An 18,726-nucleotide genomic window follows, 5' to 3' on the forward strand; every position below is an offset into this window, starting at 1 on the left:
GCCCGCTCGGGGGCGGGGGTGGCCGGGAAGGCGCGGCAGCCCCGGAGGTGCTGGACCCCGGGCATAGGGGACAACGGCGGCGTGAGCCGGGCCTATGAGTGAGAGCTGACGGCGCGGTGGTTTCGCAGCCCGAGCGCCCACCAGCTGGTTGGAGCCTCGCACTGAACCTCTGGCCTGACCCGCGGAGTCGGTCCCCTTGCAACTAATCGGGAAACGGGCAGGGCGTCGTGGGACCTGCCCTCAGTTGGTTCATTCGTGATCCTGGCGGCGGCAGAGCAGAGTCCTCTCCAAAGTGAATGGGTTGTGGGGAAGTGTGACAAGCAGCCGAGAGATTGTTACAGAACACCGGTACCTGTTTACAAAGTTATCACAGTTAAGCAAAGATTAAATTCAACTCTCCATTTAGTTGAAAATATGATGTGCGTATCTATGCATGTAGTTATATGCCAACTGGAGAGTCAGTTGTTCTTGAGTGCTTATGTGCTGGTTTCATGGAGGATACAGTGCTTGTGCCTGGCAATGCAGGTTTCCTATCTGTTTTGTATGTAAATGCCAGGGAAGAAGGGGGCGGGGGCGGTGAAGGAAGAGCTGGCATGTTCGGGGGTGATGGCTGCTCAACCAAAGCCAGCTCCAAGTTGAACGTTAACGGTTCAGCCAGGTTGGAGGAAAGATCGAAGGTCATTTCTGGCCAAAGAAACCACATAGTCAAAGGCAAAGGGTGTGAAAGAATGTGGCCTGTTTGGAGGAGAGTTTGACCAAGGGTGACATTCATTTTGGTTGAGGGTAGAGAGTGCGATTGAGGATGGCAAGAGAAAGTCATGGATGAGGTGGGGAGAGTTCAGGCTCTAAAATTTCCAAATTCACCCTAGCCGGTTTCTCAGTGGTTAGAGCATCCACTCTCGGACTGGAAGGGTCTCAGGTTCAATTCTGGTCAAGGGGACGTACCTCTGTTGCAGGTTCGATTCCTGGCCCTGGTGGGGACACCTGCAGGAGGCAACCCATGGATGTGCCTTTCACATTGATTTTTTTTTTCTCTCTCTCTCTGTACCCCTTCCTTCCACTCTCTAAAAATCAATGGGAAAAGAAATATCCTCAGGTGAGGATTAACAAAAAAATAAAAATCTCCAAATTTTAGAACCTCTTCTATTCATGCTATGCTGCCAATACCTTGAGCCAGCCCATTGCCCCAGTGCCTGAAAGTCACCTCACATGCTGATCCTGTCCCATACCCTGCAGTCCTCAGAATAGAGTCCCAGGTTTCACATTGGCTGCCCCTCATTAGCTAAGCCCCTCCCACCCAGTGCTGAGCCGCACCAGATCTTGACCCAGTAGAACTTGCTCTCCTTTATCCGTGGCCACAGAGTGCTTGTGCCTGGCAATGCAGGTTTCCTCAGTATCTGAAAGTGAAATGTTCCTATGAAACCTTTCAAAGCCAAAATGGAATAAAGTGAAGAAGCAGTTATCTTAGGGCACATCTTGCTAATGGATGCACAGAATCAAGATGAAGCCTAGACGCTCACAGATACAGTTCAAAGCTATGGCATCTTGATGCTGAGATGCCGGGTATAGTCCCTGGGGAAGGAGCTTGATGGTGCCACACTGGCTGGTTGGAGTTCAAACCGCCTCTATTAGAGCTCATTGCAAAACAAAACGATGCTATTTTTGCTTTTCACATTTTTCATGAAAGAGAAAATTCTCTTTACAGTTCTCATTAGTGAAAAAACTAATGTAGTTCTTTCTTAAAGATGACGTGGCATAAAGTGAACTTTTGGGAAGCAGGGAATACCTGAAATTAATTTATTAAATGTTTACTGCTTTTATTTATTAAAAGCTAACTGCTTCTGTACCTTCTCTAATTTAATTCTGACCATCTCTAAGATATAGTTACTATACTAGCTCCCTTCTGCAGATTTGAAGGCTGCGGCTTGGAAAAGGAAATAACTTGCTAAGCTGTGCTTCTAGGGTCAAGATGTAGACTCGGGAAGAGCCATTGGCATTCTAGGAGTTTTTGGAGTCAAAGATCAGATTTGGATTTTAGACTCAGATCAAGTTCTCTGACAATGGAGAATAGATTAGACAGGGTCAGACAAATCACAGAAAGACTAGTTAGGAGGCCCAGCATGAGCCCAGGCCACAAGTAATGAGTAGCTGAGCCAAAGCAGTTGCCAAGGGCAGGGAAGAGGAACAGATGTGGAGGTTTTGGAGGTGGATTTCATAGGGATATGTTTTGTCCAGCAGTCCTTTCCTAGACGCTTCCTTACTAGGCCCAGTGGAGATACAAAAATGAAAAAGCACTTCCTTCCCTCTATAGGTAAGCTGGACTCAGGAACATGCAATCTTTCAGTGTGGTTGATAATTCCAAGTAAGTTCTAAGTGCGTTGGGGCTTCTAGACAAACTTCCAAAGAGGTCATGAAGAAAGTTAGGAGAAAGGAACATTATTTTACAATTTTGCCAATGAATTTTTACCAATCTGCCACATTTCATCATTGCCTTATTATTAATTCAAAAAATATTTACTTGCCAGCTCTTCAAAGCTTTGAGCTGGCTGGCCTCACTATGTCCTGAGGGTTAGCATCTGTGACGTTTACGGGGGGCAGTTAGCACTATTGGCTGTCTTCTCCTTTTTCATTAGAGCTCCCTGCCCACAGTCTGATTTGAGTTAGTCTTGATTTCTTTCAGAACGTGGGCCTGTGAACTGGGCTGGTTTTCTTGACCAAATGGATAGTGGAGCATGGATGAAGGTATGTGGTGGAAGGGTCACAATGGTCCCCTCTACGCGGATATCCAGGCTTCACTGCATTTTAGCACTAGTACTTTTAATCGCTACATCCCAGAGCATTCAGAACACCTGGCGACTCTTCATGAGCTCCTTGAGGAATAGTATGATACTCACCTTCATGCCCATGTGGCCTCCCTGCCCCCTTCCCAACCCCAGATCTCCCTGCCACTGTACAGATGGTACCTGGGATATGGAGGACACTCAAATGTTCATTGAACTGAATTCAACAAATGTTTTTAAATGGCATTTTTTACTTGCAACTGGATGTCTGTCTGTTTTATGTACTTCAAAGAGAACATGATGTGGATGAGAATTCTCATTGATCTGTGTGGGTTCAGTTGACAGGCGGGTCGAGTCTGAAGAATCGGGCGATGAAGAAGGGAAAAAGCAGAGCAGCCGGATAGTGGCAGACCTCAGCGAGCACAGCCTGAAGGATGGAGAGGAACGGGGGGAAGAAGAACCAGCAGGTACCTGCCCAGTTAAGAACCTTGGTCACTAAAGGGGTGCAGGCAGTGTTGCACACAGTCTATCTCCCTTCCCAAGGTGGCAGCGTGTGTCATTCTGGGGAGGACCACTGTACTGTGTTGGTCTGCTGGTGCAGCCACAGAGGCCCCCGATGGGCTAGGAGTAGGGCCCGTCTGAGGCGCACTCCCCTAACCAGCTGACTGCTGGCACTTGCAGGCAGAGTGCAACTTTTCTAATTCCACTGAAGGCAAGTACTAATAATGATATTGGTACTAGTGCGTCATTTGGGACAGAATCAGAAAATTGTTTTATTAACCATATGTTCAGGATGAGATTTACAGTAAACATTATGGCTGACTACTATGCTTTGATGTCCTACCATAGTTATACAAACTGCTTTCAGAATAGCACTTTTTTTTTTTTAAATATATACCTTTATTGATTTCAGAGAGGAAGGGCAACCCAGGCATGTGCCCTTGACTGGAATCAAACCTGGGACCCTTCAGTCCGCAGGCTGATGCTCTATCCACTGAGCCAAACCAGTTAGAGCCAGAATAGCACTTCTAATGTCTTAAAGAAGTCATTTCTTGAGTCCTTCTTCACCATTTTTATAGGCCTGAGGATGGATTTCTTCACTGCCCAGGTGTTAGGGAAATCCTTTTATGTGGAAAACGTACCAGTGGCCTCCTGTTGTTTTAGTGAATAACAAGAACAGCAAAATGAATTTGGAGACAAGAGAAGTAAGTCCTTAGCCCATGATGGTAGCTTTTCACACTCCCCAGCCATGATCTTAGCCCATTTGTTTGTTGCTTAGAAAATCAACTTTCATTGAAAAGAATGAGAGTAGAAACCATATAAACAGAAAAAAAGCTGTCCAAGATATATTATTAGGTGAAAACAAATTTCCAAAAAGTATGCATGTTAAGATCTTGTTTTTATTTAGAAGCTATTAATATGTGGTTTTACCTGCTCCAGAGAAAATGCCTCAAGCTGTTGTTGAAGGTGTCACTGAACAGCAGGTTGGTGAAGGCCTTGTACCTTCTTCATTTTCTAGATTTATATACAGTTGTGGATGTTCAAGGTAGTAATCGTACATTTTACCTTTCTAGTAATAAAAACAACAAATTTATAAAAACCAAACAAATTTTTAAAATAACATTGTGCTCTCTGTGCCAGTGAAGATGACTGGTAACTATGGCAACCTAATTTTAAGGCAAAGAAGATTACCACAAAAGCACCAGTCACATTTCAGAACTGCAGTCGATATTCTGGAGATGATGTGGGTGGAATAAGTACATGGGAGTGATGGTGAAAGCTTTCATTGCTGTCTGTCTGAGGTCTAGAAAGCCAAGCAGGTGGGAGCATCACCTGTCGTCACGTATGAACACCTGCTGCTTGTGCTGGACTGGAGAGTTGATGGAGCTCTGTCATGGGCATCCTCTCCCAGGCTCGCTGCGGTGAGCCTAAGGGCGCATGGCTCCAAAGTGGAACAGCTGGATTTGAGCCGGGTTGTCTAAACCCAGCATTCTTTCCTCCAAACTACTAACTGGTTAGAAGTTCTCTGGGAATACACATTTTTGTAAGTCCTTAGAGAAAGTAGGACTTGCTCTCACCTATATTTAAATCTGAAGTTCAAATAAAACAAATCCAAACATGTCAACTGTTCCCTTTTACTTATTTTCCCTAAGAAATCACAAAATATGGTCAGTGCAGAATATATACAGAAAGATGTTCTAGTCTAGTAACTTTGTTTTAAAGGATAAGCTGACCTTTTGGGGGCTCGTCCTGTGCTGGATAGATTACAGACAGAACCCCTTTAAGCCATGTAACCACATGTGCTTGAGGAGCCCAGGACAGCCCCAATTTCCATCTGGTGGCCCAGCATGATTGACTGTGGTGCCCCTTTTATTCTAAAGCATCCTGGTTTGGATATTGAGTGACCCAAGTATCTGGCCTTCATTGCATAGCCTCTCTCACTGCAGCATCCTGGGTCCTAATGGTGAATTTAGGCTGTCTTGGGGGCTGCGGGGGGGGCAGATAGCTTGGTTATATCTCTTGGTTTTGCTCAGCTTTTTTTATTTAATTCTTAGGTTGGTGATATCTCATAAAGTTTTGGATACACTGTATAAGACATTTTTTTAAATCTAGCCACTATTGATCATTATGGAAAAGGTGTAGTGAAAAGACTAGGAAGTGATTTCAGCCAGTGTGGGGCCAGTACTTCCTGATTAAGCTGTTCCTATGTCAAGTGCGCCCCTCTGAGACCTCCAGTGCAGGGGCCAGGCTGACCTCAGGAGATTGGGAGCTGCAAGCAAGCTGCACTGCAGAAGCAAACACAGTTTTGTTGAATGGAAGGGGCAGCAATGGGAGCCAGGCAAGAGTGTAACAACCAGTTTACAGGAAATAGATGAGATGGCAGCCACACGCTCCAGTCCAACCCAGAGAAGCTCCGTAAGACAGGCAGCCTGGCTTCTTCAGCAAAGCATTGGGGGAGCAAAAAGGGACTTTAGAGAAAAGCCATTCGGCCTCAATATATGACCTTCATATCCTAATTCAAGCAGAACTCACTCAGTGGGAGAAGAAATCATAAGATAGTTGGTGAAATCAAGAAATTACTGTTACTCTTTTTAAGAATTTAACCCTTTTAAACATAATGCCTAGATAGGGTCAGATGAAATTAAGATGGGGGGTGGGGTCTGCTAATTTGAGACTGTGAACTCTGCAGCAAGAGTGGTTCTTGCAGCCTTCCTCAGCCATCGGATATCCCAGGAGGCCCAGCCCACAGGGTGGAGGTCCTCTGCTGGTTCAGCTTCCAGCCTCCCAGTCAAGTGTATTTAAATTATTCAACAGGGCTGATCTGTCTGCTGAGCCATGCTTCATTCTCTTGTGCTCTTTGCAGAGAGAAGTGTTTGTAGCTGCTGGGCCACTTTCCAAAGCAATAAAAGGCACATCCTAGAACATCTGATAAACCCAGCATGGTCTATAGTCAAATGGCCTGATATATTGCCACAGACTGGGAGTGGGCGGGGGGCGGGGGGGGTCCTCCTACTAGTTACACAGCTCTGGTTGTCACCAGAAGTGGGAGGTTGGTGGCCAGCCTCAGACCACATTTCCTTTCTCTGAATGCCATGCAGTACAGATGGAAGTGTGGAAACCTTTGCCGATAGCTGAATTCAGGAAACTCAGAATTCTGGAAAGGTGACCATGGCTGGAGTAGGGTGTTACTTAGCCCTTTGCACCATCCAGATCCTCCAGATGTCACCTGTTGGTGTCTCCTCTGCATTGGAGTCCACTCTGCCCCAGGAGGCCTGCGTGCCAGCTCTTCACCGAGGCTGGCTGCCGCCTTCTGCCACGTGGGCTCTGAGTAGGCTCTTTTTTCCTCTCTCTCACTTTTTCAGGACAAGAGCTGCCTGTGGATATGGAAACCATTACCCTGGACAGAGATGCAGAGGTAATGCCGCCTGCTCGACCCAGCCTCAGGGGGCGTAGTGACAGACCACTCTGACCGTCAGGTTATCTTTTATGAAGGTGTCAGATTAGTAAGTGATCCCCTAGAGGAGGTCGTCTAAGCCTCCCTTGGGTGGGTCAGATTCCTTGGGTTCTTACTGTTTTTAATAGCACTGATTTGAATTCCATTTCTGTTTGCCACGTTATGGCAAATGAAACTCCTTTGAATCATCAATCACTAGATCCAGTGATTACATTATAAATGTGGGGTGCTAACATCCACATCTGAAAAGCAGTCATAATCCAAGGCCTGCAGAAGCACCTGTTGCATAATAACCCACCATGGAGCCTCTGGCAGTGCCCTGGCTGGGTGTACCTTCTTGCACCTCGTTTTGCGCTAGGGGGTGAGAGGAAGATGTTATATACCGCTCATTTGGAGGGTTAGTTTTACATAAAACTATGATAAATCGTAGCTAAACCCATGAGCATCTTGAAGTTCACCTCTATGTCCCTATCACCTATCTGCTGCAGACTCCTGTGTGGCACTGGCTCACCTATTCTCCCCACCCTCATGTCCACCCCCCCATCAGGCCCCTTTTTAACTCCTGTTCTAGGAAGCAAGGCTCCTAGGAAGTGGGGCTCTGGGCACTTTCCTGCAGCTAAGTTCAATTTCTTCTCTGTTTCAGGACATTGACCTGAATCACTACCGCATTGGAAAAATTGAAGGATTTGAGGTTCTGAAGAAAGTGAAGGTGAGAGGAGGTCTGTCCTTTCATGTGAGGTGATTTTGTAATAGTCCAGAGCTTGCCCCACCCACAGGGTATAGGTAAATCCATAACTGAGACTCAGCTCTGGGGCAGGCACAGTCCAGCAGGAGGTGCCGCCTACATCAGGAACAACATTGAGCATATTTGACTTGAACATGGCAGTTTTGAGGAGTAGTGCAGGCGGCTCAGACCCACTGCTGCTTGCAGAGTCTCAGTTCAGGGCTTGCCTGCAGCTGAGCACACATCAGACTGTACAGTTCTGAACTCACCTGAGTTCAAGGGTTCACTCTGCCAGGAAACAATATACACCCCAAACTGACCAAAGCCTCCCTTACTGAGTAGGTCTGCATGGTGCAGGGCCTGTCTGCAGCCTTCCTGTGGGTGTCTTCCATCTTCCCCATGCCAGCCCCTTTCTAGAAAACACATCCTTCCCCTTAAGGCTTTCCCATGACCTCCCTGCTTGTTGCCTATGTCAAGTATCCTTTTCCCAACCCTCCAGACTCTCTGCCTCCGTCAAAATCTAATTAAGTGCATTGAGAACCTGGAGGAGCTGCACAGCCTCCGAGAACTGGACCTGTATGACAACCAGATCAAGAAGATAGAGAATCTGGACACACTAACAGAGCTGGAGTGAGTCCCAAGCCCCAGGGATGGCCAGGGGCTGACCAGTGTCCCCAGAACCAGTCTGCCCTGGAGAGGCCACCTCTGCCATTGGGTCCTGCCCCATTCCTGGCTCCATTGGTGGCATCAGCTTGCCCAGTCCCAGCCTGCAAATCAACCTTTGGGTAGAGGCTGCTGGTTGGTCCTGTAAGTAGGGGATGACATGGTGTCTGCCCTCGGTGCAGTCCTGTGAGCGGGCACTGGGGGCTCTGGAGGCTGTTTCCCAGGTGGGATGCCGCCCTTGAGACAGTTATATTCTGAGTTCTGTATGGCCTGTACTCTTCAAAAATAATTGTTTTGCTCATTCCAGGATTCTAGATATTTCTTTTAATCTACTGAGAAACATTGAAGGGGTTGACAAGTTGACAAAACTGAAAAAGCTCTTCTTGGTCAACAATAAAATCAATAAAATTGAGAACTTGAGCAACTTACGTCAACTGGAGATGCTGGAGCTGGGATCCAACCGCATCCGGGTAGGTGTGGGCATGGCCTGGGGGTACAGGATGTATATTTTCCATAGGGTGTGATTTCTCCCCCCCAAAACGAAAGTTAATTTTTAAGAAAAAATACTAGGGTCAGTATTAATAAGAATATGTGCCCAGAAATAAAAGCAACCATGTTTGTTACATAGGTTGCTTGGTGTAAAAAAAAAAAAAAAAAAAAGAATATGTGCCCAAATGGAGTGGCCTAGCCTGCTGCATGTAGGTTTCACTTGCTCTCCATCCCAGTCTGAGCTAAACTCTTAGCAAACCATCCCAGTTACCAGTACATTCTGCCTGAGGTGAACTGATCGGCCCCAAACACTTCGGTTGTGTTTCTGACAATCCTGCCTGACATGAGCATGTCCCGAGCAGAGGGACTGACAGCAACCTGACCTCCACCAGGGCCACAGGAAGCCTGTGCTTCCCCCTGGCCTTGCTGAGCAGCTGAGCTCAGGTAGCTTTGAGCATTTCTTCCCCTCTGTCCCTGGGGAAAGTAGCCCTCCGTATGGCTTTTGGAAGCTTACAGCTGACAGTTGTCGGTCCGGCTTGGCCCTTGAGAGTTGGGCAGGACACAAACCAAAGAGGTGGCTGTAGTGAGGACAGACACTGTTGGCGGTAATGTGGCAGCAGAGCCATACGTTTAAAACTAGAGAGCAGTCACATCAGTATTTTATTAAATGTCTCTGTGGCACGTTCCAGGAGAGGTGGCTTGTCACAAATTACCGCAGGCAGTAGCTGTTAAGGGTGCCCTCTCCTGAATCTCCATCCTCATAGACCCCTCAGCCAAGTCCTGCTGCAATGGGCAGACGAGCTGCACCTCGTGCACTTGCTGCGGTCACCACCGTGCTAGCCTGCCCTGACTGAGCAGAGGAGGGAGACAGATCTGGTCACTGCACATTCATTAAACCCTGCTGTGTGCCGATGCACAGAGCTCAGCACCTGGCAGGAAGGACGAGAAAAGAGGGTGGGAACGAGGAAGAGGGGCACAGGCGGATCCTGCGTGGGGGCTCACTTCTGGGGAGACTGAGGCTGGTGGGATGCATTATAACAAACCCCACATAGACTAACAGAACAATGTCAGCTCAGAACTGGGAGGAGTTGCGAAATCTGGTCCATGGAGGTTAGAAGTGAACCTGAGAGACAGGCCTCAGACCCTCCGCCTATCCTCAGTTTCTTCATTCTGTACTTTGAAGTAAGATTTTACTGGAAAGTTTCCAGATTGAGACTTGCCTGACACCCCAAGACCAAGTCCAGAGAGCGCTGTCCCCTCCCCTGGGAAAACTGTTGCTCTGTCCGTTTTACAGGCCATTGAAAATATCGACACATTAACCAATTTGGACAGTTTGTTTTTGGGGAAAAACAAGATCACTAAACTTCAAAACCTGGATGCACTCTCCAACCTGACAGTCCTCAGTATACAGGTATCAAACCAGCTTGCCTCACCTCCACCCCCTGTCCTGAACCAGCAGGGCCTGCGTGGCCTCCCAGCCAGCCAGAGCTGCTACTTGGCACAGTTTTCTCTCCCACTATGTCCATGATCAGCACTGCATCACGAGCAGTTGAAGCATTAGGTCTCATATGTGCACATGCTCCTGTGAACATATGACCCATAAAACACTTCATCTTTTATGGGTCACGTTCCTTTTCTTGGTAAAAGTCCCTGGTGGTTTTTAGGCAAAGGGGCGTCTTCAGAAGGATAAATTTGTTCCAAATGTTCCTAGCATATTTAGCTCAATGGTGGGTGAGGGTCCTACTCTGCATTTGGGAGTCAGCACCTGAATATTGCTAGGCTCACGTGACCTTTTCTGTTAAAAGCCAATGAGTGGAATCAGACCAGGGAGGTGGGATGTGGTGGGTGTTCTGGTGACAGGGAGTGGGTATGGGAGAGCCTCATAGTTTAATTTGAGTTACAACGTATCCTGAAAGAAAGAAAGAAGAATTTTAAAATATTCAATGATCTTAACATTTGACCTACTAATCTGATTTTTAGACCCTCCCTGAGTACATCTAAAAACAGTAAATTCTTTGCATAAAAACCTTCAACCTTCATGCATGAATTGTAGCCCAGGACAAGCGACTGGAGATGCTGATCTTTCTCTCTCTTCATAACCCGATGCTGGCCTGTTTTAAGTGGAATGCCCAATTGTCCAAATTCTCCAACAAGAGAAACCTCCTTTCCTAAAAGCTGTCTTATCTCACACCCTACACATGATTCTGACGGCTGTCGGCTCTCCCTTCCAGAGCAACAGGCTGACCAAGATGGAGGGTCTGCAGAGCCTGGTAAACCTGAGGGAGCTGTACCTCAGCCACAACGGCATCGAAGTGATAGAAGGCCTGGAGAACAACGTAAGACATCCTCTTGTCCATCTGGGCGGGTGGGCATGGGGCTTGAGTGGCAGGCACCTGGCCAGCAGCACACTTGGGCCTCCGGGGCTGGTCTTCAGTAGATGCTGCCTCTGGAGATTTCTCATAGAGAAGCTTCCAGTCCTGCAGACAGAGTGACCCCTCTCACAGGAAATGCAGGAAAGTCCCCTGAGTGAGCCCTAAACCAGTGTTCCCACCACGGCCAGTGTCTTATCAGCACAGGCAGTGAGGGCCTCACAGAGACAGTATTCACTGCACAGCCTCCAGCAGCACTGTAGGCATTTGCTAGGGTGTAAAATCCAAACCCTACCTGCTCATGTACTCCCCTCCCCCATACTACGGAGGCCAGCAGGCCCCCGCATTACTGTTGATAGAACACCTGGGATCGTAGCCTAGCAACACTGACTCAGCAAACTGAGCTGATGACCCAGGCTCTGATGCTTCACTTCCCTTTGGGCCTCGCCTTCCTCCTTCCTCACCTGAAGTGACCGATCTGGGCAGCACTACTTTCTTTTCTTCCAGGAAAAGTATAAGAATCCTCACCTGCACTTCCCAGCCTATACGGACAGCTCATCTCAGCTGCCCAGGATGGGTGGCTCTCCCAGTCATTTCTGCACATTCTTTCCTCCTCCTCACCATCCCTGGTAAGGACAGGCCTGTCCACACTCTCCCACAACCCCACCCCTGGCCTGCCCTGCTCAGCCCAGCACAGGAGCTGCAAAAAGGCAGGTGAATGAGTGTGGGGGGCAGATTCCCCTGGAGCTCCTGCAGAAACCTGGCCCGCCTAGGCTGCCTGCAGACTAACTGCTTTTCTCAGAGCAGCATTCAAGCAAATAATGTACTTTGCTCATTGAGTTTTATGGGGTTGCTTTCATTTTCTTCGTTGTCAGCAGTGTCACCTGACTGTTCACTTGCTACTGCAAACAACCTTTTAGTCAGGAAAGGCTCCTTCGACCGTTGCCTCAGCCCCTGGACCTAGTTACCATGAGTAATGTTGCGGGGGAACCATGTTGTGAATTTCATGTCACCAGCATCCACATAAAATTTGGGGAGAGTTAGAATTTGCTTGTGGAAGTTTAGTTACCTTCCTCTGTACATTGAAGCATAGTTCCGAGAGGTGAGACTGTGGATGGAGGCCATGGGACCGGAGCTGGCAGGCTGTGGTCATGGAGGCCCAGGCTGAGGAGCCCCCGCCTATGGGTGAGTCAAGAGGTTAGGACTCCCTAGGCCTCTGAAACAACAGAAACAAAGCAGTTGTGGCTCTAAAGGTAGTTACCTGATTGTACATTGGTCCTGATCAAGAGTTTTTTCCTCAGGATTGGTAATCAGCTAGAGGTCAAATATTCGTCTATAGTTCTAAGTTTTATCTCCTCACTTACCTGGCATTTATTTTTGTGGTGGGAGGTAAGGCAGTAAATGAAATGGCAAATCCCCTGTCTCAACACCACAAACAGTCCTGCTCCCAGCATCTTGGTGCTCCTCTGCTCTGCTATTTCTTCCATGCACTGCGTCTTCCTGCTGGTCTGGCCTTAGCTCTCACACCTGTCCCTCTGCTGGAAGTCCGAGCCTCTGGTGCCTGCTCTCCCCACCTTCCTTTTGTTTTGCAGGATGGGGAGAGATTCTTACTGGTTTGCTCTCAAAACATTGTCCGGCTCCCGAGAAAAATTGAGGTGTTGAGTGCCTACCTGATTCCCTGTCCTCAGAGTTTCAGGGCCGGTTCTGATAGCCAGGACCCCGCTCTGCTGCTGAGCCTATGCGCTCAGACTGCGCAGAGATCAGATCTGCCATGTGTCGGGCTACTTTAGCTCTGCTGGTTTCTGCACCTGCACTGAGAATTGCAAAACATGGGCATGGCTGGAGAGACCCACCCTCAGGAACATGGACCCGGCCTGTCCCTGCCATGTGCCTACCGTGCACTCAAGGGCTGCCCACAGGCCCCCTCCAGTCCCTGTTTGCTCTGAAGCCCCCTGGGTGCTACAGGCACTCACCAGGCTAAGGACACATGACGAGCCCAGCATGAGCACCCCAGCTCCTGCTGTCACTGCTCCACCCCAGGTGGGACATGGGGTGTGGGAAGGTGGGGCTGGGCCCACAAGGAGTCGGACACCAAGGCCAGAGTGCTTCTGAGTCAGCAGAGCTGCTGTCTGTGTGCTTTAGGGACAGGCAGGGGGTCATTTTATTTTACTGGGACATTCTTGAACTTGCCCTTAAACTTGGGAGGGCTTGGCGTCAGTGTCCCAAGGTACCGAAGAGAATGGGAGAAGGGACCCGGTCAGAAATGGAGGGATGAGGCAGAGGAACACACACTGTCAGAGCTCTGGGCACTGTCCTCTGCGGGGCTGGGCTCCAGACTCCTCCCGTCGCCTCTCTTCCATCGGCTGCAATCCAGCCAGCCAGCCCCTCCCTTAGTGCCCAGGCTTCCCCTGCCCCGCTCCTGGTGGCCTTTCCCTGGACAGGACAGCCTACTGCAGGAGCATGGGCTTGACTTCCCCCTCCACCACCTCCACCTGCACCTGTGCAGTTTCTTACCTCGGACCAGCCCAGGCTCCTCCTTCCTGAATGAAAAAATGCTATTCTAAGTATTAGTGTCAGAGGGGTCCTTGAGATAAGCACTAAATCTCATGCCCCATACAGCCCCAGGAGCCAGGCCTCCCTTTGCTTTTCAATAAGGGCTACCCTGCCCTTTCCAGGACTGTCGTCTCACTGGGTCCTTGTGGATGGGCATCTGGGAGCTCCGGGCTCAGGTCTAACAGAACCAGTTTGATATCCCAGTGATACTGAGAGCTGGGTGATGTGGTTGTGTGGATGCTGTGTAGTGGGCAGGGGTGGGGAGGACCTGCAAGCAGTGGGCAGGGGTCATCATCCTGTCAGCATGCCTCTGTTCTGCGAGGGCAGCTGGCCCACAGCTCTGAGCTATGTTCATGGCCATGCAATCACCGTTGAACTGAGGTATACCCAAGACAAACTTTACTTCCTTATTTAGAACAAACTCACGATGCTGGACATTGCGGCAAACAGAATTAAAAAGATTGAAAATATCAGCCATCTAACAGAGCTGCTGGAATTCTGGGTAAGTTGAGTACCCTCTAGGGTGGGTGAGTGAAGTGGTCAGTGAGTGTGGGGCCTGTAGCCCTAGGCCTAGCATTCAGGATGATGGGGCTCCCAGGTGATGGGGTGCGAGCTGAGATGGGCGTGCACAGAGGTTGAAGGCTGGTGGCGTCATTGTATGGGCCTGTGGCATCAGCATCACCAGGAACTTGTTAAAGATGCGGCTCTCTGGACCCACTATACCCGACCAGCGGAATGGGTGATTGCGATGCACATGGAAGGGGGACCTGAGGATTGCCATGTGACCAGAGGGCCCTGTAGCACAGAGGAAATGGGTATGTGTCCTCTCTGGTCACCCTGGAATCTGCCTCGAGCTGTCTCATGGCTGCAGGTGTGACTTAGGGAGTCTGTCGCCGTCAGTTGGAAGAGTAAACGTATGTCAGGCATCTGGACACCACTCTAAACAGGTTGCAAATGATGGTGAAGTTGTCCTCAGTGTCAGGATCCTATCCGTGTTCCAGGCATGTGTACCGCTGGTCCCCGACCTCATGCCCTATGGGGTCACTGCCCATATACTCGATGCAGTCACTCTAATCCAAGTTGCGTGTGGAGTCTAAAGCATGATTCTTCCTTCTCTGACTATGCTGCGGACCCTGCTAGTGTCCTGGTGGCTTTCCTTTTCTCTCCTTAAAAGGATATCCAGATGTCCCTAGACCACAGGTGGCCCACGGTGAAAAGTGTCTCACCCCGTATTATAGCATTGGGCCTGGGGTAGAACCAGAGTGTGTCAGGGATGCCCAACCAGACCATGGTGGTAGGTGTGCTGGTCTGAGCACACAGGGAACGTGAACCCCAAGGCCCCTGTGCTGCACCCTGAGGGAAGGTGTGGCTGCTGGAGGGCTGGGTGCATTGCACTGAGGGGATTTGGCTCTGGGGGGACCAGGGAACCACACAGAGAAACCAAACAACCAGAGACAAGACCTGCACCACGAAAGGGGAGGGTGCTGGCAGGTTTGGGGCATAGCTGACCCTTAAGTAGAGTTTCTGAAGATGGGGTTCCTCTGCATGCCTTGCCAAGGGACAGCACATGGGACCTGGGCTGCTGAGACAGGTAGGGGCCACCCTGGCTACCTGGGAGGCAGGCAGGCTCACAACTGCTGGAGATTGGCTAGCACCTGGCCCCGGAACACAGGAATGCTGTTCCTCAGACCACCAGACAGACAGTAAGCACAGACAGAGCTGCTGTGGTGTCCAGACGGCTTTCCGTCCGACTGACGATCACGGCAGCCTGAGAGGCAGGCAGCGTTGCCCATTTCACAGCTGAGCAGTCAGGTGGAGGGCGCCTGCATGACAGTGAGAATGTGCTTATTCGACTCTATCCGATGAGGTGATGTCCTGACATTAAACACAGCCGTACAGAGCTGCCATTTGAACACTGAGCAGAAGCAAACAGGCAATTCACAGAAGAGAAGTAACAGTTGCTTGTAAATACATACACATTTTCTGTCTCATTAAGTCTGTGTGTGCATGTTTGTGTGTGTCCTCCCAGATGAACGACAATCTCCTCGAGAGCTGGAGCGACCTGGACGAGTTGAAGGGAGCCAAGAACCTGGAGACAGTATCCTTGGAGGGGAACCCCCTGCAGAAGGACCCACAGTACCGACGGAAGGTGATGTTGGCACTGCCTAGTGTGCGGCAGATCGACGCCACCTTCGTCAGGTTCTGACCCTCCTCGCCCTCACTTGCTCTTTCTCTCCAAAAGAACTTCCTGGCCACGGTTTTTTAATCCACCCGTTGCTCCTGAAATCATCACTATCAACGGTCACAACCCAATGGCAATAAAAAGGCACTGAGTGATCACTGCCGTGTGTACTGCCAGTCACACTCTGGGAGGCATTGCTGTTCCATGCACCACACGGTATCCCATTGCTCTGCGTCCTCTCTGAGGGAGGTCACTCACGCATCCGTGTGCTGCTGGGTGGGCATTCAGGGGCCGTCCCAGTGGCCTGAAGCCTATCAGCCCAGAGCTTCTAGTCTTTTAGACCAGTGATGCCAGTGTTTTAAAAATGATATTTTAAAACAAAACTGCGTAAAGGGTGGCTCAGCCCTACGTGCTGTGGCCCTCAGCTCTCTTAAAAAGCAATGTCGTGTGCAGGCCCCGATCTTCCTGTTCCCCCTGCCCCTGTGGCCCTTTGAGGTCATGTTGCCACTGACAGATGGTAAACCCACGTGAGGCTCCTCAAAGACTCTGCAAAGAGCTCACCTCTGACCACCTACAACATTGTCTCCCAGTCTGACCCCATCATCGTGTTGACTCGTGTTTTATAAAATTTACCTCAACAGCCCCAGGGGTCTGATTCATCCTCGGGGTCTCAGATTTCTCCTCTGCAGAATGAGGACCCACACACAGTCACCACAGGTCCCTCGCTCCCCACTCTTCAGAGATGCCCTGTCCAGTATGGGAGCCACGTGCTGCTACTCATGGCTGATTCGGTTCACAGTTAACTTCGTTTAAATAAAGTGGAATTAAAAATTCAGTTTCTCGGTTGTGCTCGGCACATCCCAAGTGCTCAGTAGCCACAGCTCTCCAGGGCAGACCATGTGACTGTCGGAGTGCCCTCCTGGCCAGCACTGCCCTAGGTGCTGTGACACCGCTGTGCGCAGGCGGCCCTGGGAGCTGGGAGCGTATTGGTGCCTTCGTGGCAGCGGTGGTCCATGGCCAGGGAAGCCATAAGCATGGCAGTGGTTGCCCTAAGGTGAAGGCCATGTCCAAATCCTGATTTTAATCTTGGCCAAAATCAACCATGCAACCTGACCGTGAGCGCCTATTGAAGAGCAAGCTCCTCGAAAGGAAAGGGTGGGTAGGACGGGGCCCCTTGGCATGGTGACCCAGCACTCTGCCCGCAGCCAAAAGAGATGTGTTTAGACACGAGGGTTCAGGATTGGGGTGCCTGTGTTGAAAAAAGTTATTCCACCCCAAAAAGGACATACTCCAAGTGAGGAACTGAAAAAGGAGGAATGCTCACCTTGGGGTAGAAAAGGGAGCAATAAAGTTTATAGGGAAAGAGAGAAATTAAAAGTAACCTCTAATAGAACAGAAATCATTTATGAAACAGCCAACTCACAACTAGGAAAAATCCAAATCTTCCAGCAAAGAGGACAGGGAGGAGATTCAAGGGGGGTGGGGGGCAGAGGTGAGGCTGTCAGTCTGTCCAGCCTTGTATCCTCTTGGGGACAAAAAAGACAAGGAAGCCCTGGGGTGGAGGGGAGACTCAGACTGGGTCACAGATTGAAGTCCAGCGTCTGTTCTTTCACATTTGAAAGTTATACAAAAAAGGTTGAAGGGAAACGTGCTATAAATCCAGCACAATCTTAATTAAAATCCCACCTGATTTTTAAAGAAATTCATTAAACTTTAAAATTTATACGGAAGAAAAAAGGTCCACATTGAAACTTTGGAAAAGTCCAGTCAGCTTTGAGGAGATGTCAGTAGAGGTGATTTCCTGCTGGATTCTACTGACTGCAGACCTGCAGTAACAGCAGTCAGCGGGCAGACACCGACTTGGGCTCGGGGGTTGGCTCGGGCCAGGCAGGGTGCACACTGGGCCAACTTAGAGGACTGAAAAACCTCAGTGTGAAAATAAAACAGGAAGTTAGTGGGAAAATGTGGGAAAACCTATTTGTGAGCGCAGAGCCCTGACCTTAAAACCCAAAGTGCAACCATTGGACAAGGGTGTGTTTTTGTTGTTGTTTTTTAATATATATAATTTCAGGAAGGGAGAGAGAAATAAAAACCAATGATGAGAGAATCTGATTGGCTGCTTCCTGCATACCCGCCACTGGGGACCAAGCCCACAACCTGGGCATGTGCCCTGATCAGGAACCTCCTGATTCATAGGTCAATGCTCAAACACTGAGCTACGCCAGCTGGGCTGATGGGGGTTTAACATAAAAATGAAAATTCCTGTAGAACAGAGAGCACCTTGAATGGGCCACAGATAGCAGATAGGTATTGCGGCATTGCAGCGTTTAAATCTGGCAAGAGCCTAATATTACATGTAAAGAAGTTTCCCCAAATCAGAGAAGAGATAGGAATCTGTATAGAAATAGGCGAGGGCAAGAGAAGCCAGAGGGCCACGAGCAAAAGAAGTGCTAGCTAGAACAGAGGACCCCACATGCACCTGGGTCGCCTGCGCTCAAATGGAAATACCCTTAGTGCCCATGCTGGGGACCGACAAGGCCACAGCCACGTGAAGTGCATCTCCATTAGAGAGGTACAGGACAGCTCCAGAAGGGACTCTTATAGACGGGATGGGGTGGGCGGGGGATCCAGGCTGAGTGCTCGTGAGCACTGGGGCACCCTCTCTGAGTTTTGAAACAACCAAAGACAAAGTGCAGGAGGCTAGTTTTAGAGAGGGGGTGGGGTTGGAAAGAGAAGCCAGTGGGGGGCAGTATTGATGGTACAAAGAGGGAAAGCCCCCCACTCTGTGCCACTCCCACTGTCAGGTCCATAGGAGGGGAGCAGATCAGGCAACCATAATTAATCATGTGGGCACAAGGTGATGTGTGCGAGGGAAGAAGGCGAGAGCATGTTGGGCGTGCTCACTGAGGAGTCACTGAATCTAGCTGGAGCGGGATGACCCTGAGGAACAGCCAAACTGATCAGAGCAGCCCTGGAGGAGGCTGACTGGCGCTGGGAGGAGGGAAGGAAGG

The 18,726-nt window shown here is 49.6% G+C and overlaps 1 protein-coding gene across 3 annotated transcripts in view; it reads left to right on the top strand.

The window, feature by feature from the left end:
• PPP1R7 (protein phosphatase 1 regulatory subunit 7) overlaps positions 1-16,550 on the top strand; it is a 16,826-nt gene extending 276 nt beyond the window's left edge. Inside the window, exons 2-11 of one of the 3 annotated variants that reach the window (XM_006760527.2) lie at positions 2,681-2,742; positions 3,119-3,247; positions 6,644-6,696; positions 7,379-7,444; positions 7,959-8,089; positions 8,430-8,592; positions 9,906-10,022; positions 10,843-10,947; positions 13,949-14,035; positions 15,563-16,550. In XM_006760527.2, the coding sequence (XP_006760590.1) occupies positions 2,733-2,742; positions 3,119-3,247; positions 6,644-6,696; positions 7,379-7,444; positions 7,959-8,089; positions 8,430-8,592; positions 9,906-10,022; positions 10,843-10,947; positions 13,949-14,035; positions 15,563-15,739 (1,038 nt within the window). In that variant the 5' untranslated portion in view covers positions 2,681-2,732 and the 3' untranslated portion in view covers positions 15,740-16,550. The remainder of the gene's footprint in view (positions 1-2,680; positions 2,743-3,118; positions 3,248-6,643; positions 6,697-7,378; positions 7,445-7,958; positions 8,090-8,429; positions 8,593-9,905; positions 10,023-10,842; positions 10,948-13,948; positions 14,036-15,562) is intronic. The other 2 variants (XM_006760526.2, XM_015561941.1) reach the window with 2 other exon arrangements.
• The last annotated feature ends 2,176 nt before the right edge of the window (positions 16,551-18,726 follow it).

This window comes from Myotis davidii, unplaced genomic scaffold (genome assembly GCF_000327345.1).
Source record: "Myotis davidii unplaced genomic scaffold, ASM32734v1 scaffold370, whole genome shotgun sequence".
NCBI classification, from domain to species: domain Eukaryota; kingdom Metazoa; phylum Chordata; class Mammalia; order Chiroptera; family Vespertilionidae; genus Myotis; species Myotis davidii.